Raw genomic sequence first — 22,755 nt, 5'->3', positions numbered from 1 at the left:
TCTAAACTCCCAGCTTCCCCTATAATAAACCATGAAGGACAGGTGCTTCCAGTATGTCACCATGATACACAGGTTTATGTCATTCATATGCACCAAGTTTCACTAGCATGGCTTAGAAGACAACCACAAAAATAAAAAGAATCTCATACTTGGGCTCTAGGAAGACTTTAAGAACAGAAAAGTTAGTATTAGCAAGATGAATTTAGAAGTTAGAAAGGATACCACTCTTGAAAGTTTGTTTTTAATCATTAATTTGCTTGGTTTTCTGCAACAACACCAGAGACACCACAACAGATAGATGCAGAGAGCCTTTATACCAGGTCAGCTCAATACAAAGCTACAATTTATATATACCATGAGAAGTGTGTGATGCAAAATAGACATGAATTTTTTAACGTGTCCCAAATAAAAGAGGAGCCAGAGATAGTAGCCTCAACAACTTAAGATAGAAAAAGCCTTCATTGGGTACAAGATTGAAATGATAAGATATATCGACCAGAAGTCGTCAGAGCTCAATCGATCTTTCAAATTCATCTGAATGTTTGGTTACCAGGTTTAATCTTTCGAGGAGAGAGAAAAAAACTATATCAAGTAAATTGTGTCCTGATTGTGACGACCTGCAGTTTCCTCACTAGATGCTGCTACTGAAAAGTTAACTACCTGAAACTTTGGATAATGCGGTCGAGTTTGAGCTGAAGTTTAGGTCAACCTAATTGTTCCAGTTTTTCAAATTAATGTCAACCTAGAGTTACCTTCAAGCCAGAGATTCATTGCAACTTGTCATTATATTATAGCATGTCCAATTCCAAGTCTAAAATATCCAACTCAGCTTTGGTCACCATGGAAGCCACTGTGAGACCATGAAATTTGCACTCCATTTTTTCAAGTTCATTGTTTTTCTTCTTTGGGTTCTTTGAAATCCCAATTTTGTTCAGATACAAATTCGTAAAGCACTGATGTTTTTTTTATCGCTGTGGTAATGTGAAAGAACCCCCTCGAAAAATTAGGGATGTAGAAGAGTCATGTAAATTAGCACTAATTTATTAAGAAAAATTAAGAAACTTGCAATAATTTGCTTAAAAGCAAAGAACCAGCAACGACAAGATGCATACCCTATAATCCTATATTGACTTAGTTAAAACTTGTTGTGAAAATTCACTTAAGGCCATAAAAAATTTGCTCACCTTGCAGGAGTTTGTATGGCTGGACAGGCTTATTTACTAACAGGCCTCTTGAATTTTAAAATAGTATTACACAATTAGCTGAATAGAGTATAACATTATCATCCAAATAATGTTAGTATTCTCAACTATCATTGAACAATCAAGATAAATGGGAATGTACGCCTTGTAATGTACCCATACCTTGCCAGTGGCAGGGAACTCCTAATATCTCATAAAATAAAAAAGAAATTTGCAATAGAAAAGGCAAATACAGGGGAGGCCAGGTGAACCGAGACTCCAGCAAATGTGTATTATATGCGAAAGGTCAACTGCTGTGAATGGTTGGGTATTGAGGAAATCACAAAGTCACACGCTCTACAACAATTTTATCAAACATGATTAGAAGACCAGGATATTCTCTTTTTTCTATCAAAGGGAAAAAGAAAAGAGCATGATGTTTGCAAATGGCCAACAACTCATGATTTGAGAATGTATGACATATCTTAATTGCTATATCATAGACATAAACAACATACAATGCTCTCTTCCAAGCCATAATCATAAACGCCTAGGCATGGAGAGAGTGACTGGATTCCCAGGATGATCACTAGAAATAATGACACAGATACAAATACTAGTACATTTTTGACACTCTTAGATACAGTTGTGACAGTGGAAAATGCATCATATTCGACCAAGTTTTTTGTGAGGAGCCGAGAATTTGTATTTACACTATGGACAACTGAGAGACCTAATAACTTATTAAACTGCAGGAAAGATAAATTAAGGTGCTTTTGGTTGGGACTCAGTTGATGTACCTTCTTTGCGGTTGATATATGAACTACATGATCAACCTATCTTAATTGCTTTTCGAGACAGCCAAATCATAGCAGCTTCAGTGACTTTGCTCTCCTCCACCATCAGTTGACTCAATCGGCAAGCATTCATGACGAGTAGTTCAATAGCATCACTGACGATTCCCGGACACCGAGTAATATCAACCACCTCCAACTGCTGGCCGCAGTGCTTAAGCAAGGAAATCAAAGAAGCACCCGTCAGTGCTCCGCACCCTCTTAATCTGATCTCCACCAGATTCCTGCAAGACGCAAGCATCGATCCCACCTCCTTATCGGTCAGCGTCTCAGTGTGGGACAAGTCCAGCCTCCGCAGCCGCTGCATGCTCTGACTGAGGAAGGTGAGCAGCCCGGGTTCCCGCTCCACGACATCACAATTCACCAGGGCGAGCTCCTCAATCGCCGCACCAGCCGGGGACGATGCGAGGGAGCGGAGCCCGTCTCCCGTGACAAGGCAGCAGCTGTGCAGGCGTAGGGCGGCGAGCTGGTGGCCGGACCCGCTGGGCGCGCCGGTACCGCCACGGTGGTCGTCGGCAGCGATGGCGAAGAGGTGGTCGTTATGAAGGTCGAGCGGGAGGCGGAGGTCGAGGGTACGAAGTGCGGCACCGCGACGATGGATGAAGTGGCGGAGGGCATCGCGGCTGCCGCCGTCGTAGAGGAGGAAAGAGGTGAGGGCACGGCAGCGTTCGGCGGCATGGAGGAGGACGCGGTCGGCGATCGCGCGGCAGGTGCGGAGCTCGAGGCCGAGGAGGCCGGGGAGGCAGAGGGGGAAGGCTGGGGATGAGGGGCCGTCGCCGGTCCCCTCGCAGGCGCGCAGCTGCAGCCACCGGAGTCCCGCGCACCGGCGCCACAGCCAGGAGAGACCGCGGTCGGCGGCGCAGATGCCGGACAAGGACAGGCTCTCAAGCGGCAGCGTCACGGGCGTCGACTGATCGACATCGTCGTCCTCGTCCTCTTCAGCCGGCGGCGGCGGCGGCTCTTCCGCTTCTTGCCATGGCGGTTCTCGCCGACAGCCGGGGAGGCGTTTGGGGCGTGAGCGGACGAGGGAGAACGATCGGAGAGAGGGAAGGGAGGAGAGCCAGCAGAAGGATAGGGGGAGGAGAGAGGCGATCCGGAGGGAGGTGAGGCTGGCGAAGGCGGCGGCTGAGGAGTGGAGGGCGGAGGGGGAGAGGGGGGAGGCCGGGAGGAAGCGGAGGATGGCGAGGCGGGGGGAGCATGCGGCGGCGGCGATGGAGAGGAGGAGGGCGTCGGCGTCTTCGCGAGCGGAGATGACGGTGAGGTTGGTGAGGAAAGGGTAGTAGGCAAGGATGGAGGAAAGCGATGGTGAATTACCAGTACCAGCAGTAGCATCAGTGGCAGTAACTATATTTGGGGGGATGCGGAGAGAGAGGGATGTGGTGGAGGAGCGGAGGAGCGAGAGCCAGCGCTTGGAGACGAGGGAAACGGACGGGGCGGAGGAGGCAGGCAGCCGCTGCAGGATCTCCTGAACCAGCTCGTCGCATAACACCACATCCATCTCTCTCTCTCTCGTCTCTCTCGTCTCTCTCTCTCTCTCTCTTTTCTTGACAGCAACCGATGACGAAGAAAGGAGAAGGAAGAGGAAGAACGGGGAGGTTGGGGAGGCGGTCGGTGTGGATGGCGACGCGGACGGATCAGGAAGAGGGCAGATAAGGGAGAGCTGAGGAATGTCGCGAGGGCCCCACCGGCTCCGCTAAGTCTCTACCGACTTCGCTTCTGCCGCCAATGATTCACGAAACTACCACCGTACTTCTTTCCGAGCTTATCTGCGCCTTTAGCCAACCGAATACCCATCTCACGATTGGATGAGCCTGAAGTGGACCCACTGCGAAAATAGAAATCCAAACATATGGTCGAGTTACCCGCACAAACTTGGGGCCGTGCGCAATACGCCGTAGCAGATTTTGACGCGTAATATGGTGTGTGACGTCCGCATTCCTCCGCTAACCGCAATCTCATGCGGATACTGGCCCGGCGTTGCCGAACACGCTATTTTACCTCCACTGTGGTTGCCACTTTTGTGGGGCCCACCTGGGGCTCGGAGTGGTACGCTGTACCTCACCACGTGTACTGACGTTCTGCATACGGGTATTCCAACATACATATATATATGGTATTCTAACAGATATATTATTTGTTATAATATATATTCTAACAATATTATAATATGATTTTTTTTAAAAAAAAAAATACTTATCTTTTTTATATTTCGCAATCAAAAGTTTCATTTTATTTGTTTCAAATAATATCTCTAATTTTAATAATACTATACTTGAAAATGTTTTTCACATGTTGTATTATTTTTTACTATCACAATAAAAATACTATAAATTTGATTTGAAGATACTATAAATAATTTAATTTGATTCATAATCTCAATCAAACTAATTATAAGTCTAAATATACGGTACTGTAACGACCAAAAAGAATGACATAATATCATTTATAATTTTTTTAACAATATTTATAGTATTTTTAACACATCAATAAAATACTATAAATATTTATTAGAACTATTATATATATAAGGTGATTGATGAATTGTGCCTGTAATTATTAAGTCATGTTGATGACATGATGAACACAGAAAGGAGGTGCTGCCGTGATGGAGAGATGGAGTATTTTATAGGCAAAATTAAGGGCTTTTTTGGAAATTCGCCCGAGATTATTATTATATGTTTATTAGGTACCTTAGAACTCCATAACTAAGTGCTTTTAAGGCATCAAACGTACAAGAGATAACAAGTCTATGTGAATGCCGTAACATATCACACACATTGAGCAAAATGTGTATATAGATAGAAAACCTCCATTGTTGCAGCAAAACGAAAGCAGCCTTTATTATTCCCACTCGTACTCCTTTTATCCTATGGAGCTGAAAGAGAAGAGACCAGCGTTCTTCCAAATCTCTCTTTAGCCTCCTTGTCGAATGGATCATCACCCAGATACAAGTGGAAGTAAGCTCTGCACAGCAACTCACTCTCCACCTTGCTCACCAGCTCATCTTTCACTGCACCAAACAATCTCACAGTTATTAATCCATATGAGATGTTGCAAGTCTCCAAGGTTCTCACCCTTGGCCTGCAGCACTTGTCCAGGAAGCCGAGTTATCTCGATGACCGATCCAGGAGGCAGTTTAGTGCCATCTTTCGCTGCTGCCATGACCCTGCAATGGATCACAAGAAAGGACGAGCTTAGGTTTAGGTTATACACGCGAGGAAGAAAGATAGGATATGTATTCTACTTCTTGATGAGCTCCTCGTTCTTCTGCCCACCGGTGAGCTTCTTCAGTGATCCAACGAGGCCTTCATCAAAGGACTTCCTCACCATGCTCATGGTGAGGCCTTTGAACACTATCACCAGCCTCACAGCGATGCCCACGTCGCCGTCGATCACTGCCTCGTACAGTTCCTTACAGGGTTTCTCTGCGGCCTCGCCAAGCTTCGCCTTGAGAAGCTCCTTCAACCGAGCATCAATGTGGACGTACATTCCTGCACACAGAAACAGGGTTCGTGTCAGCATGCGCTCGCATCATCTCGACCACAGCTCCACCGACCGAAGGCGTAGAAGTTGATGCCGAACGCCAGAAGTTTCCTTCTCCTTAACCCGGTGGCACACAGCTGCTTCCCATCAGGTAGCTTCGCAGGAAACGAGACTCCAGTCTTGGGCTCCACTTCCATCTTCTCCTCCTCCTCCTCCTCCTCCTCCTCCTTCCTGCCTACTTCCGCTTGCATTGTGTGACAGCAGGTGGGGTACCGAGCGAGAACTCAAAACGCATGTATAAGAAGGCAACGAGGGCATCGGAGCTTAAAGATCGGTGCGTGGCGGTTGAGGGCATTCAACCTGTGGATCAAAACGACAAGGGAAGGGAAGGGCATTCAACCATCGAGGGCGGTGACTCATTCATTCAGATTTTATTGCCTACTAAACTGCCTTGAATTGGACAGCAAACAACACCGTTGACCCGATTTAATGCTCTTTCTTCCCCATCCCTCATCGACCTCCGATGATCTTTCATCATTTGGTGGTCTTTTATATGCGATACAGACTTTAGACAAATTCCACCGTCGGATCGTAATCTCACTCACTCTGTGTGACTTCTTAGAAGATCAAATCAATCTCATCAGGTTGAGTTGATGATCAAAATTTATCACTTAGATATCAATCACATATACTTAATTCATATTCGTATATGGATACTGCTATCTTTAATATTGCGTGGACGGCGGTTTCACGGTGTGCAAAGCCGGTGTGCTTACCGCACGCGAAGCGATTAAAGTAGCCCAGTGGTGTTGATCGGTGTCTGATCTTGAAGCCGGTGAGCAGAACTTTTGGGGAATATTTGGCCAAGCATGAACTTTTATGCAGAAATATTTCTAATAAAAATTTAAATACATAAAAAATATAATATATTAACTACAATGATATGTTTTGTACATTCAAATTCAGATGCACGTATGCAAATCACCAACTTTAGAGGGATATCTTTTTCAAGTTTTGAAATAATATATTTACCTATCTAATTTAAATATTGCATATATATCTCTCTCTCTAAAATATATATATTCTTTCCAAATATTTAATTCTTTCATACACATGAATTCCATTATCACATGTTCAAAATTAACTATTACTAGTTATTGCTATCCTTGATTTTTTTTAGAATTAGTAAGTATTTAAATGCTTGAAATACTCTAAGTTACTTTCACCAAGTATCTAATCTTTTACATTTATTAATAATTTCGAGGGACTTTTAATGCTATTTTAAAATTTAATATCATTATTCTAATTATCATTCGAGAAAGATTAATGCGACTGACATATTTATATTTTTTTAGTTTTATAAGGATATTATGTCAAACTTAAATTTAGAGGATAAACAAAAAAAAAGTTATCTTTTTTTCTCAAAAATGCCTTCAATTTTAATTTTTTTTATTTGATGTTTTTTCCCTCTAATATGCTAAATATCCCTTATTGTCGCCGCCTGCTCTTTCAGATGGGTATTGTTGGGCATCACATCTATCATGCCCCTATTGTTAGGCTCTCACTTGTATACTTCCCATCAATTATGAGACATCCGAGACATCAAGATGTGTAGGATCATGAGGTTTTGGAGCTAGAAATTGACAACGATATTAGCGAAGGAGAAGAAGTGGATGTTGGTCCTCCGTCGAAGTAGTCAGTTTTGGAGGATCTACTCATTATTGTTGCCATCACCACTATGGCCTTTATTGACTGCACAATCATAGAGGGAGGTTGAGTTGAAGGCTAATGCATCGACAATAATGGTGTCAACGCACCACTTAGCAATGTTGAGATCATTAACAAGTAGTAATATATCATTGTATGATTTAAGGATATTAATGGATCGCTTGATGTTAGAGGGAATGAATTGGATGAGTAATTGCTCCACCAGGAGGTTCTCCTCGTCACATTTTTTAATTGTAGTAGAATTTAGCGATTACTTCGAATGTCTCACAATTGTTGAGAAAAAAAAATGCAATGCTCACTTGGAAGAGAAGGTGATGTTGGCAAAAAGACATTTATGATATTAAAGAAAAAAATCACTAAATAGGAAATTTTAAAATTGAGGTACCTTCCTAAAAAAGCTAAAAAAAAACATTCTTTGTATAATCATCTTATAACAATTTTATCAAATAAATAAAGAATAAAATTTTTAAAGATACTTATTTTTTAAAAATTCTCATAGAGCACCCTTGTTACGAAAATATAATTTTACCTTTAGCCTCTATCGATCCCTCTGTTGCCTTCGCCTTATATTGCCTCCTCCATCACCTCTCATTCTCTTTGCCCCACTAGTTATAGTCGAACCTACAAATACTTGTCTCACTCTCACACCTCATCTTTTCTCGTGCAAGGATTATAGAAAATAATACTAGTCAACTAGGTAGTAGATGAAAATGATAAAAGTGAGGCGATAAGTCTGATGAAATTTAGGGATGGAGACGAATGTCATGATAGGTCTGACAGGATAAAGAAGTGGGGAGGCGATAGTGGAGATGGTATAGATAATATATATTATTTGTATAGTAGGTGAGGATATTAAGAGTGAGACGATGAGTCTAATAGATCAAGAACTCATGTAGGACAAAGGCAACGGTGGATCTATCAGTGGTTAAAAGATAAAATTACCATTAAAAAAATTATGTCAAAAGTTTTGAAAGTCAGAAAACAGATAAATACGTGATTGAGGATAAATTCATATTTTGGAGTCCGAAAAGGCGGGCTGTAAGTGGAGGCAATACAAATGTGACCAAAATTTGGAATCTCTCTCTCCCTCCTCCCTTTGTCTCGCTCTTCCTCGCGCTCGCTCCCTTCGATTCCCGGATCGTTTCCACCGCCACCGGCGAATGGGCGACGCCTCCGGGCCCAGCTGCGGCGGCGACGACGAGTTGGAGATCTGCAACGACAACGGCTTCGTCTACAAGCGCCGCCGCCGCCGCCTCATCCGGCCGGGCGAGTCGGCGGAAGGCCCGTCCATCGCCGAGGACCCGGAGGTCGAGCTGAGGCGGCACTGCCGGGCCCGCCGCCGGCGCTGCCTCCTCGACCTTCGGGACAGGTACCGGCAGGAGCTGGAGCAGTGGGATCTCCTGTCGTCGACTCTCCTCGACCTCGCAGCCCCGCCACCGTCAGCCGCCGCTTCGTCTTCGCGACCCGAGCCACCGTCGGTGGAGCTCCCGGAGCCTCCGGGTGGATGTATCCATCAGCCCTTGGTCGATGACCTACTCCATCAGGTACTGGATCGGTGTGAAGAGGACAACTTTTGAAGAGTTAGGGTTAGGGTTAAGCTTCCCGGACCAATTAATTTTTCTGGGTCGGCGTGTTTCAGGTGGAGGCTCAAGAGGCGATTCTCAGGAAGTTGTCGGAGATCTGCGACTATGTGGAATCGTTGTGCAGGGAGAAGGAAGAGGGCTTGGTCGAATCTCTAATAGAGTTGCCGATTTGGGGAAGTCCTCGGTCTCTTATGACCTCATTTTCTGATCGATTGCTTGATAACATCTTATAGATCCATCAGGGATGTGTGTATTTTGTACCATCATATGTATCGTTTTTCCTCAGTTTGCTGATTCATGTATATCTATGATTGTGCGATGGTTTGCGAGGAAGGGATATGGTGCTGGTAGTTAGTAGTTCCTTGGTGCCTGTGCTTTCTTTCTCATGTAAACTAATTTAGGATTCTTGACCTCTTTGTCAGAGAATTTCTAATTAGTTAAGAGCGAAAAACAAGTCTCCTACTTTTGTCGAATGAAAAGATTTGCATACCTTTTCTGGTTCCAAGGTTATCTTAGCTGCAAGTTTGACATTACAGAAGTAGAACTGAGAGTGCCATCTATTTGAACCATTTCATGCAATTTGTTTTCTAGATATTGTACATAGAGAAGCTTTAAACACTTGCTAATGTGACAAATTGTCACTTAGATTTCTGAGAAAAACATGAGGCTAATACCAGTGTCATCATTCATCAAAGAAGAAAAGCACAACTTGAAAGTTAAGAATGGACCTCAGATAACGTGATGCGTTAGTGTGACCAAATTAGACTATAATGATTGGGAAATATAGGATGTACTCTAATGTTTAATATAGTTATTGATCATATTTGTTATGAATTCTATTCTTTCATCTTTGAGTTACAATTGTTATGTTCTCAGCTGTTAATGGCTACTAAAGTATCACACGCATCAGGGCATGTTAAAATGAACATTTTAGCAGAATTCGCAGATGCATGGTTGTCTCTTGTTCTATGTCACATAATTGTTGGATGTTTGGCTGAACAACCTACTCCTTTTTCTTGGGCCATTTATTGTTAGTTTGATAGCTTAGGTCTCGTACGATCCTTTTTTCCAGTATATAATAAGAATTCTTTGTCCGTAGATGTTGGTCAAAATTCTTTGTGGCTATTAGGGGTTGGCTCAAAACTTCTGGAGTCAGTTAATTTCTTGAATATTCGTTATGATCCTTGGAGAAGTATTTAACAATTAAGAGCTGAGTATTAGTTAAAACATTATCTATTACTGATAGCAAACTAATAAATTCGACTTTCTTTGAGATATAGTCCAACGAACTGCATGTGCAAAGAGCTTGGAAGAGATTTCAGAGTCCTATCACACTTATTCCGGAAGGGATTACATCAGTTCCTGTCAGTGCAACTGTGACATCGGATATACACTGCTCTCTAATTAAGTGGTTGCAGCATTTGATGTTGAGTTAGAGCTAGCTTAAAAACACACTTCTCTTTTCTGATATAACAGGATTTTGGCTGTTTATATTTCAGTAAAAACATTGCTGTTGAATCTTTTGCTGAATTCCATAGTTGCCTAGAGGTATACCTTCAACTTGTTCTGAAGCTCTATTTAATGTTGAAGATGAAAATGAGGATTTTTAATTGACTAATACGTTGCTTGGACATTTTAATAGGAAGTATAAATTATGTGTCAGTTTGATATTCTATGACTCATTGCACTTCACCTTTTGTACTATTTGGTCTTGGCCTGTTGATCATATGATACTGGTGCCGATCTGTTTGCTAAAATATGGAATCTAGAGCAATTGTACATTTAGATTTCCATAGGTGCTGATCAGGCGGAACTTCTAGCTTCTCAGTCCATGGTGGCATGTAAATGGACTACATCAACAAGATCTCCATCAAGACAATTAGGAGTTGCTTTTACTGCTAGAACTAATATAAGGTATGGCTTTTCTTTTTTTGTTTCGTCTATCTATTTCTGAACCATGAAATGGAGAATAAAGATCTTACTCTGCTGGAAGATTGCCTGCCTTGGAGATTAACTTATCTTGCTCCTGTAGAATTTACATTTCTTATTATCGTTCTTAAACTGACTGTGAATTGTTGGCTATAGAATCTCTGCATTGTGGCACAGAGGATACATAACTAACCTAATTCATTAGCTTGTGTCCTTGAGTGTGACCTGTGGTATCTGAAAGGCACTTATTATTGCTTTTCTCCATGCTTGCTCTGATTATATTACAGAATTTGCCGACTACATCCTAATCCATCTTGCAGGCTGAATGTTTTAATACTTGAGATATCCACATACAACTTATAATTTTGCTTATCCATGCGGACTAGATTTTGCAGCTTTCCTGGTTTTCCTGACAGATCGTAGACAGCAGTCAAATTTCTCCTTTCATCAACCTTATCCGACTTAAAAGAAGATGGAGGTAATGTGATATTTTGATTGGTTTTCACATTTCATGCACAACCAAGTATTTGAGGAGCTGTTCTTCAATGTGAATTTCTAAATGTCCTAGTTGTCTTATTGTATATGGGCTTCAAAATGGCAAACAAGAGAAATAATAATTGTGGTGACAAAATTTGGTTTATTATATACAACAAAATTTGTTATATGTATACATATCTCTGATGATGTAGCTGCAGCATGATACTCCACAAGAATATAATGCAGCTTTTGTTAGATGGATAGAAATGAAAATTCTGTTGAGAAAATATTTCTCAAGGAAAGATTTGGTTGAATCTGATCCTCTCCATCTTATCATTAAAAACAAGTGCTCTTAACAAAGTAAATTAGAACAAAGAAGGGGGAGGTGTTGAACAGATAGGCTGTGGATGGTTGATGTTTAGTTGGTGACATGTTACCAAAAAGACAACATGCATTGTTAGCCCTAATGTTACCTTGGGCTACTGCTACACAACATTGCAAAAAGGAAACAAATATCTTCACAAATTATACATCTGAAATATGTAAATTATTTTCTGTTGTAGCTAAAAATGGAGTGGTCAATTAGATGATCCATCATGTTGTTATGTCTTTCGCGCATACTTCTTTCTACAGTTTGAAAAGTGTACTTATCTGTCACCACCACAAACATCTATAAAGAAATCCAAGTCAATAAGGTCAAACTATAGTTAGTTAGCACTAGTTTATTTTAGTCAAACATATAAAATATATAAAATATTAATTAGAGTTGTAATAACAGCTAACTTATAATAGTGTCAAATGACATACATATACGTTTAAAATTTGAAAGATACTTATATATAAATTTAAATTAAAATCGCTAAAGACAAAGAACCTGTAACTTTGAGGAATATATATATATATATGTATATTTGTAATTTTGCCTTAATTTACATATAAGCGCCGCCTTTACGTGAAAGGACGAATAGCCTTCATCACGTGATGGGCCCCTACCCTTCGAATGACCAAAGTACCCTCGAAACCTCTTCCCCAACCGCTTCATTCCATCAGCCGTCTCCGTCATTTCACCCCTTCCACCTCTTTCGTCCCTCACTCTCCGCAACCTTATTCTCTTACCGTGCCCCTCAAACCCGCCCCTCTGCCATCGGAGGATCGGTGAAAGCCACGACGATGAGGCGATCTTCGCCTCTCCTCCGCCAGATCCTCCGAGGCGCCGCCTCCTCCTCCTCATCGTCGGTGGGCCGGCGCTCCGTTACCTACATGCCTCGGCCCGGCGACGGCGCGCCGAGGCCGGTGACCTTGATCCCTGGAGACGGGATCGGCCCCCTCGTCACCGGCGCCGTGCTGCGGGTGATGGAGGCGATGCACGCGCCGGTGTATTTCGAGACGTACGAGGTCCACGGGGACATGACCACAGTGCCGCCGGAGGTGATCGAGTCGATCCGGCGGAACAAGGTGTGCCTCAAGGGCGGGCTCGCCACCCCGGTGGGTGGGGGAGTCAGTTCCCTCAACATGCAGCTGAGGAAGGAACTGGACCTCTACGCGTCGCTCGTTCATTGCTTTAATCTCCCGGGATTGCCCACGAGGCATGAGAATGTGAATATTGTGGTGATCAGGGAGAACACGGAGGGTGAGTACTCAGGTTTGGAGCACGAGGTTGTGCCTGGTGTGGTCGAGAGTCTTAAGGTGCTTGTCGATCTTTTCCCTAATTAAAATCAGTGTTCATATTTCCATTGGATTTAGTTGGTATATGATCGGATCTGAGTGCAGGTTTTTGGATTTCATCATAGTTATCAGTAGCGATAAGCCAAATCAACTGCAAATGATAGAAGGGACAGAATTCAATTGGTTCTTGATTATTTCGTTAGATCTTTCTCAAAGAGTACTAGATTTGCTGCAAGCAACGCCAACTGTACATGCATGACCTTTGGGACATATATCTACAATAAATCCAGTTCCCACATACATTTTCCAATTGAAAAAAATTAGTTTACCTAAGCACTTATAATCTCATAACTGCTTTGTGTCTAAGAACTCTGAACAAGACTGCTTAGGGGGGGTGGTTTTAGCATGAGCATTTCCTGGATGGTGTTCTTGTAGTAATATATCATATAATGGCCAATTTCTCCCATGAAGAGATGCCTTTATTTGTGATGCTATATTTTACAATTTTATTATAGGTAATATGAAAGATTTTTTTTGCTTCATTGGTTCTAGTCTTTACATATTTATTACCAAATTTAAGATCTCATGTCCATAGACTATGTTTCAACTGCTATCTTGTCGCTGATTGTGAATTGCTTTCTTCTTGCTCAATGTAGTCCTCCCCATTTGGCATGTCTATTGAGTCTACTTTTTGTTCATGGATTGATGAAGTTTTGAGTCATTATATTAAAGCTTGGAAGATTTCAATGTCTCCTTACGTCCCATTTTTTGCAATTTTCTGAACTAAGAAATATTGATAGACTCCTATAAGTTAAGAATAGATATTTGTATTTAGTTTAAGGAGATGTGGGTGATGGAGAAAAATATATGTTACTTCGATGCCGCGAAAGAAAATTCAGAAGCTGGTTTAAATCCTATTTCCTTTTTTTTTTCATACCTCTTGTTATTCTATCAGTTCTGCTTTGCTACTACTATTCCCTGTTCATTTGCCTTTAGATGATAAGCTTGCAGTAGATTGCTTGTCATTCACTGTAATCTAAACTGCCAAAACATAGATTATTGTTGATGCTCATTTATAACCTCTAAATGCCCAGGTTCTGACAATTCTTCTACCCAAATATTTTCCTCTTAAGCATCTACTGTATTTTTATATTCTTTTACAACTGTTTAAAAAACCATATTTAATACTCCCGAATCTGCCTGTCTCAATGCAATGAAGAAATGGTTGGCCATACCTTATTTTATTGTTGGTTATGTTTCCTACTCGAGTCTTTTGGTGGTATTATAATAAATCTAAACCTGAGAAGTGGAGTTAAAAGATTTTTTAAACTCATTTTCCTAAATAACAAACTACTTAAAGCCATAAATTGTTAACTAATGATTTGGCAAGACTTCAGATAATGAGCCTGTAAAAACCCTATCCTGATTGGGTGCATTTGTTTAAACTTGACCGGGCAATTCAATGTTATCTCCCCTGATTTTACCCTCTTCTATGAAGAAAGAAAAAGAAACGAGTCTATAATACTTTCTCACTTTCATTTATTTGAACATTTGTGTTGCATTGAGATTTCAATTCAACTACATTATTTTTTTCCCCCTGTAAATAACTGTATGGTTTCTAGCATTCCTACTTTCTGTTTTACTCTTGGCCGTTAGTTTTGCCTATGCAGTCTTGCATTTACCTAGTCATTATTTAACTCTAGGAGACAAAATCATGATATGTCATATTTAAACACTGAAATGATTTCCTATTGTTAAAGCTATCTGGAATGTCTCCTGCTTGTCTTTTATTCCCTGACTAAATGTCTTTGCTAGGTGATAACAAAGTTCTGTTCAGAGCGCATAGCAAAGTATGCATTTGAGTATGCTTACCTTAACAACAGAAAGACAGTCACAGCAGTACATAAAGCCAACATTATGAAGCTTGCAGATGGTTTGTTCCTTGAATCTTGTCGCGAGGTTGCAACTAAATACCCAGGGATAAAATATAACGAGATTATAGTTGACAATTGCTGCATGCAACTTGTTTCAAAGCCAGAGCAATTTGATGTCATGGTATATGAAACATTCTTCATCATTTTTTCATTATAAATTTTGTGCTCTTTTTCATTTTTTCAAGACGCTGACTTGCTTTCAAATTTTAATATAATATGAATATGCTCAAATATGGTGTGGTAAGACAATGTGAATCGAGTATAATTAATGGTGTAAGGAGCGGTAGAGGGTTACCTAAGAAAATACCACTAAAATTTGTAACAAAGATATTTAAACACTCTTGGTATAACTAGAGATATTTCATTACACAAAGCTCAGTGATAGGAACAGTTGAGGCATTATGGTTTGTTGTTGTATATGATGCAAAACTGATATCTGAACTTTTTAAGTCGTAATGGACATTTTGTTATCTAGGCTTTGAAAAGCTTTACTTAGTTTAACTCATTTGACTCAGGACTAGGGTTTGCCATACCACGATGTATGGCTTGGTATGAGTAGTAGGTACGGACCGGTACGTGGACTGTCTTATATCGAGCGGTACACGTTACATGACCCCGGATCGTGTGACACGGGGTCTGTACCGATCGGTAATGATTGAAATTCGATTATCGATCAAGGGCTGAGATTGCCTCATTTCAAACGATCGATTTGACCGTTTGAACCATTTTTAAACCCTTTCCTCCTCTCTCTTTCACCCGTTTTACTCTCTCAATCTCTTCAACTCTCTCAAACTTTTTTTCAATCACATCTCTTTATCATTCTCATATTTTCACTCTTTTTAACTCACCAAAGCTATGACTAGTAGATTGGATCAAATTTGGGAGGATCAAGATAAAGAGCACTCTAATCAAGAGGTATGTATTCTTGGTCAAAACGTGGTGAAAGGAGTCGAACAACATCGAGTTACACTGCTTGAGGGACTAGAGACACCTAACCGTTACAGTCGTCCACCCAGCATGTAAAGGCAAAGGTGGGAAGGTAGTAGCATCAGTCACATCGTTGGAGAGAATCGAGTCGGGCGACGAGACACCTTCTCACTTGCATTCAACAACTCACTCGGTCCAGAGACGTGGCAGCAACGTGGGCAGTAGTTCCTCAATCGATGATGGCAGCAACGTCGGGGAGTTGATGGTCCTATGTTCACAATTTGAGGGTGGTGCATAGACTGAGGAGCAATAATTTACGCATGCCACCTAAGATTTAGATCATGAAGTTCGATGAGGTACTAGTTAAGTTTATATACAGAAGGGGAAGGGAAGACAGTGGATGATTTTGAGTAGATCTGATTGAGCCTACACGACATAGATACAGAGCGAAGCTCATCGTATTCACAGTTGTCGTATTATGGAAAATCTTATAGCCAACAGTAGTATGGTGATAATTGATCATTCTTCTCCAAGTAGTAGTATGGTGATCGATCTTATGATATGGAGCATCAGATCAGTGGGAAAGCACTAAGATATGCCACGATCATCCTTACTTTGGGAGTTGCTTCGAACATTTGTGGTTTATGACGGTCAGACTACGACCATCACTACATTGATGCACTAATGACATACGATATCAGTATACTATGTCATGGGATCACTTTTAGGATTGAGTCCGATAAAATATCAAATTGATAAATAGATACATAGGATCGAGGATTCTAATCGATCGTCTGTGAAGTTTTTGGTGGTATAACCAGGTATGTCCATCGATTGATTACTTGATTTATTTGAATATTTAAGTTTAAGTTGTTTAAAAAATAATTTAATATCAAATAATTTCTTTGTAGATAATTCAATATTAATGAAAAAATGGTCTGAAATGTATCACAAAACTACTTAAAATTCGAAAAAGATATGTCACTATTCTTTCTTAATTTAGATTATTTTTGCTAAAATTATACTAAATTAATATTTATTTCTAACTTAAAAATCCTAATCTATTTTTTTAATTTTTCAGGAATAATTGGAGTTATTTTTGATAATTTTATCATATCATCGGTACACCATGTCGTATTGACATAAGGTATATCGGTACACCATGGTATATACTATATCAATGGTCGGTCGGTACACCGGTATGGATCGGTAAGACGAATCTTGCTCAGGACTTTTGTGTAGTGTCGGTAAATAACAAAACAAGCAGTTATAGATTTAGAGTGAAAAAGGCAACAATTATAAATACTTTAAGAACTATCACAGATTTCATCTAGAAGAGAGTCCTTCTGACTCGGAAAACAATCTGGTTGACTTTCTTCATTGCTTTTAGAAGATTACCTTCAATATATTCGAAATTGCTGAATCAGCATGTGAAGATTAGCTTCAACTCTTCACTTGTAGTGCAGAGTGTTGGAGAAATATCTTTGAAGTACAAAAGTTGATATTAATCATGTTAGTATTACCATTAATAGTAAACTTTGTTCTTTTTTCTTCTCAATCATGTTCTCTTAACATAAATTCTGGTTTTGAAATTCTGGGATTGTCCTTGTGATAGGGATCACCAGGTTATAATTAGTAAGAAGATAAATTAAATATATAATATCTAATTAAAAGAACAATTGGTGAGGATCATCAGCTCACAAGAAAAGTTCATGTGTGAGAATTTGAATAAATAATCGTATTCATTCATGGAGTTATAATTTTGAACTATACCTTATGTCTGTTTTATGTTATACACGAGGAGCTTGCCAATCCAGAAATTAATCTTGCAGGAAACTTTCTGATAACAGCCTGTAAATCGTTAAAGATATGATTGCCATAAAAAAAAGGAAAACATTTTTTGTCTTCAAATTACATAGTGTTATTTCACTTCTTTTGTTCCAGGAACCTCGTTTGTGCACTGTGAATTGTATTATGTAAATCTTCATTCGTTTGGCCTTTGCAGGTCACACCAAATCTTTACGGCAATTTGGTGGCAAATACAGCTGCTGGAATTGCTGGAGGCACTGGAGTCATGCCAGGAGGTACTTTCAGAAACTTCAGAATGTTCTCAGTTTGTAGCGAATTCGAATTGCTTTTGGTGCATGCTTAAACATACATTCTTGATTCTTTTCATGTTTCTGGCAAGGCAGAAGTGATAAATTAAATATTTTGGTTCCATTTGGATGCTAAAACTATTTCAAGAAGTAGAAACTTGCACACATATCCATCGGTCTTCAGGAGCCAAAATTTACATTAAATGGGTGCAAACATGGTTTTGGATACCAGTGCAGTACCTGCATCAGAATCTCATCAATTTGAGATGTTTCAACGAGTATGTAAGTATGTTTTGGTATTCCAACAGGGAAAAGACTAAGAAGTTAATTAATATGTCGTTTCTGGCCAGTAAATTCAGTTTATTGGTATAGAGATACTGGTCGATACAAAACCTTAGTATTTGAAACCATGGTACAATATTTCTTACTCTTTTTGTTTGATCCTCGACTTTCCTGTTTAACCGACAAATCGGTTAACCTGTTGGTCGCTGGACCACATGACTGTCTATGGGACATGGCACTGCAGAACCAAATGTACTTTGCGACTGCACTACTACTTGGTACACCTTGTTTCATGCTGTAATCATCATCCAGTGAGCATCATGCATGCTCCCCAGGTTCGGTGACTGCAAGGGTCTGTCATACTTGTTCATTTGATGTTCTAAAAAACTCTTTTGCGATTAGTTATTCTTGCCGAAATCCCCCTTGAGGTTTCTATGATTCACTTCCCCAGATCATCTAAATTCTTTTTGTTGTCAGGTAATGTTGGTCAGGATCATGCAGTGTTTGAGCAAGGTGCTTCAGCGGGCAATGTAGGAAATGAGAAGCTAGTGGAACAGAAGAAGGCAAACCCGGTGGCCCTGCTCCTTTCGTCCGCGATGATGCTGAGGCACCTCCAGTTTCCATCATTTGCCGATCGCCTGGTGACTGCCGTCAAGCGTGTGATCGCCGAGGGCAAGTACAAGACCAAAGATCTGGGAGGGAGCGGTACAACCCAAGAGGTTGTCGATGCAGTCATAGCAAACCTGGACTGAGGTCTCACTTTACTCCCGGAATCTCAGTAATCAATTTTCAGTAAATTTCAGCCATGATTCTTCTAAGCTTTCCTCAGATAATCTGATGAGGTTTTGATCACTTTGTGCAATAATTGTCACCGAGATTTCGCATATGGATTACGATCTTTGATAGTTTTCATCGGTTGGAAAATAAGCAAGCAGGGTGTAACCCATATAGAGTCTTGTTTATTTTAAGTTAATATACTCATAAATGAAGAAATTAAGATCTTGTGTTGGTCTATGTGGATAATGCGTGTTGATTGATGAATGACATGTTTTTTTATTAGCATTCATAATAAGAATCGTCAATCGAGGATGAATGTTATGGTGAATAAAATAGCATATTACTAGTAGAGAATCTTGATTATAATCTTATTTAAAAATAGTATAGTCGACGTGGGAATTATTATTATTTTTTGTATATTATTATTTCAAAATTAATAATAATAATATTTATTTTAAAAATAGAAATTTATTTTAAAAAATGATATTTTATTTTTCTGAATTAGAAAAACCTTCTCCATCCACCCATCGTCATCAGATAGAATAAAGAAAGTAATAAGCAATGATGGATCGGAATGCGACGGGGAAGGATGTTGTGGGAGGCCTGTCGTTGGTTTTTGGAGTAGGGGGAGGAAAGGGGTGATGGATTCGTGGAGCGGTGTCATTCGATGTATCTGAAACAGTTGGGTGTTTTTGTCGGAGCTCTCAGGAGGGGGGGGAAGGGAAGGGGTGATGACAAAAGATGCATAGGAGGATGTTCTATGTATCTGAAACGGTTGAGTGTTTTTGTCGGAGCTCTCAGGAGGGGGGGAAGGGAAGGGGTGACGGGCGCGTGGAGCGGTGCATTGTGGTGACAAACGATACAGAGGGGGATGTTCTCTCTCTCTCTCGTCTGCCCTCGCGATACAAGCGATAGAAAAGCTCGCCATCGACCCATAGAAAAGCCGCTTTAACATAGCTATCATACCATGATGCCTCTCTAGCATTGCTATTGGTCCACTTTATCATTGCAAGTGTTGATGGTAGGTATTGGGCAATGTTCTTCCCCCCTCGTAGTTACATGGAGATGCCAGATTCAGAAAGCCTAGTAAGGCAAAGGCAGAAAGAGCAGGGAGCAACCTGAAGACACACCGAATCCGGTCTCGTTCCATGGTTCACACATTTTGGCTAGCTTGCTTGCTGCTGCTGTCTGTCTGTCAAAAGAGAGCCTACATTGTTGAAGGAACTCTCTGCTGTGCTTCTGTCACTTTGCCCTCTCTCTCTCTCTCTCTCTCTCTCTCTCTCTCTCTCTCATCACTAAATATCCTGAATGTCCGACATGCAAGAAGATTCGAAGTCAATTCGAGTCCGGCATCTCAGTCTATCATAAGCCTTGGGGTCAGGACTGGAGTTGACAAAGACTCCCCATACTAGAATCATTAAGCCACACTTGAGATCTTCCATGCGGTGGGCTTTGTAGCGATGAGTGAGTAAATGACCATTATGGGTACCCAAGCTGACATCGAGTTGATGCTGCACATAATAATGCTCGATCGCATGTCAGGCTAATAGTGTATCCAATCTGGCATGACGCGATGTTGGATCATCCACATGTTAAGACCCCTCTTATATCAGTAGTAGTAAAGTTCACTTAATTTATTTGCAGGTGAGGCGATCCACCGGGTTGGGCCGGATCGTGATTTATGACCCACGTAAATTTGGAGTTCATCCACGAAATCGGATCCATGAAACGAAAAGATCCGAATCCATGATTTCGTTCCCGCTTTCAGCGTGACAGAGTTAGAGCCCAAATCGTCGTGCCATCATTCGCAGAATCCCTGCGTCATGATTGCCGTGGTTATCCTGGCTATTCTCAAAGACCGACCGGAATCAGCACTGGTCCACCTATCACTGGGACTTGATAGGCTGCGGCTGTGTCGCTGGCTACGTTCAAGCAGCAGTTCGGTGCGCAAGATTCGTCTTCCTCTATATTAGCAAACTCCATCAATGAGTTCATATTGTTCAAGCTTGTTTCTTCCTTGATGATATCCAAGGAAGTCATCCTTTGCTTCTCTCTCGTCCTCTCTCTTGCTCTCGCCCTTGCCTTGGCCCTCGACTCCCTCGCAAGCGCTGAGTGGTACTCCACCTTCCTCGACGGCTTAACACCTCCTTTTATGGCTTTGCTCTTCTTTACTTCCCTGGCTGCAGCGGTCACGGTGGAGGACTTGTTCTTGGAGCTAGAAATAGCGGACGAATCCTGGCATACCAAAGCGGATGATTCACTTTTCGGGCTTCGGTTGCTGCAACCGCTATGTTCGGCTGAGGAAAGGGTGCCGAGCTCTTCGATGGCAGCTTTGGACACGGTGAGCAGCCATTGCACTGTCTTGCTGGCCTTGTCGAAGCCGAGCGTGTCCTGTAGTCGGAAAAAGCTCCGTGCCACATCGATGGAGAGCCTCATCCTTCGATCCCTCGGCCCATTTGCGGTAACTATCTTGCTGTGCCTGCATTTCCTCAGAGCCCTTTTACGGCTACCAACTGTCGTCGCCTTCCTGCCTCTCCACCGATGTGGCTGAATCACCAAGAGGAAGGCTTGGCCGAGTAGATGTTGGAGCCGCATTCGCGATGCCGATGTTGGAGGAGGCTAAGAAGAGATCACGAAAGCCATCGGGACAAAAGATTGTCGGAGTGGAGGAGGGGAAGCAGGAGTTGTTGGGAAGAAGAAGATGAGGGGGTTGAACTCAAGTTGCTCGTTCAAAGACTGGTCAAATATGTACTCGGAGTCTCGGATCGGAAGCATTTTTCTGGTCTGCTAGGACGGGGAAGAAGAGATATTTGTTGAGAGGTAGAGGAAATCTATGAACTGCACCAAACCTTCTACCTTACGTGGTAGAATGGTGGGGGGGTGGGTAGTACAACAGTATGAGCCTTTGCACGATGGAGCTCAGGAACTGGACGCGGAACGTTTCACCTCGAATAGATTCTCTGCCAGAGCTTAAGAGCTATCTATGTACAAGTAGGAGGAGCTAACAGAAAGGAATGGATAAGAGGAGGATGGAGTCGAGCGGGAGATGGGAATATGGGGGAAGGAAGGAGAACCGGAGATGAGATGGGAGACGACGAGAAGAGTGTCGTAGGGTGCTTGAGAAAGAAGGAAGTGCTTGGTTGGCAGTTATCAGGAATGAGGTGTCATTTCGCTCACTATTCATCAAACATGAGAGTGAGTGGATAAAGTGAGAGCAGCTAGCAACCAACATGTTGGATGAGTTGAAAGATGGGAGGAAACAGACTTTTTACCACAGTATACTCTATCTATCAAAGGTGCAATCGCTGAAACAAGTGTTGGATTAGATGGATTGGGGTTTAGGAGTTGGATAACGAAAAACGAACCATGTGTCGTCCGAGTGCAAGTTGGTTGCTTCATTTTCATTTTGGTTGACGGTACCAACTTATGTCGGTAGTCTGAATTCAGGGTTAGGGTTAGGGTTAGGGTTAGGGAAGGGATGATGGATGCGTCGAGAGATGCCATTTTATTTGTTGCAAGCAGAGGAGGATGTTCTACGTAACTGAAACGGCTGGGTGCTTTTGTCGGAGCTCTCAGGAAAGAAGGGAAGAGAAGGGGTGATGAACGCGTGGAGCGGTGCATTGCAGGCGACGATAAGCGATACAAAGCGGTGCATTGCATTGTGGGAATTATTATTATTGTATATTATTATTTCAAAACTAATAATAATAATATTTATTTAAAATTCAAATAAGAATAATAAGTTAGTCTGAATTTGATTTTCAGTCTATCATAATATTTTTATATATGTTTAAGATGTTTTTCTGGATGTATAAGAAAAACATTGCACATGGCATAAC

At 41.4% G+C, this 22,755-nt stretch overlaps 5 protein-coding genes across 6 annotated transcripts; 2 read left to right on the top strand and 3 right to left on the bottom strand.

Annotated features, from left to right (window-relative positions):
- Positions 1-1,620: 1,620 nt before the first annotated feature.
- Positions 1,621-3,666, bottom strand: LOC135610347 (uncharacterized). The gene has a single exon (XM_065104752.1). It carries the CDS (start codon positions 3,531-3,533, stop codon positions 2,013-2,015), a length of 1,521 nt encoding a protein of 506 aa, XP_064960824.1. The 5' UTR covers positions 3,534-3,666; the 3' UTR covers positions 1,621-2,012.
- Positions 3,667-4,765: 1,099 nt separating this feature from the next.
- On the bottom strand, positions 4,766-5,800 carry LOC103976799 (chalcone isomerase-like protein 1). The gene is made up of 4 exons (XM_009392123.3): positions 5,592-5,800; positions 5,280-5,526; positions 5,110-5,201; positions 4,766-5,045 (listed from the first exon to the last, which is right to left on the bottom strand). The coding sequence occupies exons 1-4, from the start codon at positions 5,767-5,769 to the stop codon at positions 4,903-4,905; spliced, it is 660 nt and encodes a 219-aa protein (XP_009390398.2). The 5' UTR covers positions 5,770-5,800; the 3' UTR covers positions 4,766-4,902.
- Positions 5,801-8,283: 2,483 nt separating this feature from the next.
- LOC135610338 (uncharacterized) lies at positions 8,284-9,318 on the top strand. The gene is made up of 2 exons (XM_065104726.1): positions 8,284-8,790; positions 8,886-9,318. Exons 1-2 carry the CDS (start codon positions 8,407-8,409, stop codon positions 9,060-9,062), a joined length of 561 nt encoding a protein of 186 aa, XP_064960798.1. The 5' UTR covers positions 8,284-8,406; the 3' UTR covers positions 9,063-9,318.
- A 2,999-nt stretch (positions 9,319-12,317) lies between these two features.
- Positions 12,318-19,153, top strand: LOC135584696 (isocitrate dehydrogenase [NAD] regulatory subunit 1, mitochondrial-like). 2 transcript variants are annotated; one of them, XM_065104715.1, is made up of 4 exons: positions 12,318-12,921; positions 14,728-14,955; positions 17,767-17,845; positions 18,617-19,153. In XM_065104715.1, the coding sequence occupies exons 1-4, from the start codon at positions 12,406-12,408 to the stop codon at positions 18,889-18,891; spliced, it is 1,098 nt and encodes a 365-aa protein (XP_064960787.1). In that variant the 5' UTR covers positions 12,318-12,405; the 3' UTR covers positions 18,892-19,153. The 2 variants fall into 2 exon arrangements, with proteins under 2 accessions (XP_064960787.1, XP_064960777.1); XM_065104705.1 differs by having other exon boundaries at positions 12,322-12,921; positions 14,716-14,955.
- A 1,614-nt stretch (positions 19,154-20,767) lies between these two features.
- LOC135612154 (transcription factor CYCLOIDEA-like) lies at positions 20,768-21,511 on the bottom strand. The gene has a single exon (XM_065108036.1). The coding sequence runs from the start codon at positions 21,509-21,511 to the stop codon at positions 20,768-20,770; it is 744 nt and encodes a 247-aa protein (XP_064964108.1).
- Between the last annotated feature and the right edge of the window lie 1,244 nt (positions 21,512-22,755).

The sequence above is a fragment of the Musa acuminata genome, chromosome BXJ1-2 (genome assembly GCF_036884655.1).
Source record: "Musa acuminata AAA Group cultivar baxijiao chromosome BXJ1-2, Cavendish_Baxijiao_AAA, whole genome shotgun sequence".
Classification (NCBI taxonomy): Eukaryota; Viridiplantae; Streptophyta; class Magnoliopsida; order Zingiberales; family Musaceae; genus Musa; species Musa acuminata.
The sequence above is the reverse complement of the archived record's forward strand: the minus strand, read 5'-3'. Positions and strand labels throughout refer to the sequence as shown.

Coding starts and splice junctions, on each gene's coding strand:
- LOC135610347 (XM_065104752.1), bottom strand. CDS start 3,533: ATGGATGTGGTGTTATGCGACGAGCTGGTTCAGGAGATCCTGCAGCGG.
- LOC103976799 (XM_009392123.3), bottom strand. CDS start 5,769: ATGCAAGCGGAAGTAGGCAGGAAGGAGGAGGAGGAGGAGGAGGAGGAG. Junction 5,527..5,591: donor CATCAACTTCTACGCCTTCG/GTCGGTGGAGCT, acceptor TTCTGTGTGCAG/GAATGTACGTCCACATTGAT. Junction 5,046..5,109: donor ACAAGTGCTGCAGGCCAAGG/GTGAGAACCTTG, acceptor TGTTTGGTGCAG/TGAAAGATGAGCTGGTGAGC.
- LOC135610338 (XM_065104726.1), top strand. CDS start 8,407: ATGGGCGACGCCTCCGGGCCCAGCTGCGGCGGCGACGACGAGTTGGAG. Junction 8,791..8,885: donor TCGATGACCTACTCCATCAG/GTACTGGATCGG, acceptor GGCGTGTTTCAG/GTGGAGGCTCAAGAGGCGAT.
- LOC135584696 (XM_065104705.1), top strand. CDS start 12,406: ATGAGGCGATCTTCGCCTCTCCTCCGCCAGATCCTCCGAGGCGCCGCC. Junction 14,956..17,766: donor CAGAGCAATTTGATGTCATG/GTATATGAAACA, acceptor TGGCCTTTGCAG/GTCACACCAAATCTTTACGG. Junction 17,846..18,616: donor CACTGGAGTCATGCCAGGAG/GTACTTTCAGAA, acceptor TTTTGTTGTCAG/GTAATGTTGGTCAGGATCAT.
- LOC135612154 (XM_065108036.1), bottom strand. CDS start 21,511: ATGCGGCTCCAACATCTACTCGGCCAAGCCTTCCTCTTGGTGATTCAG.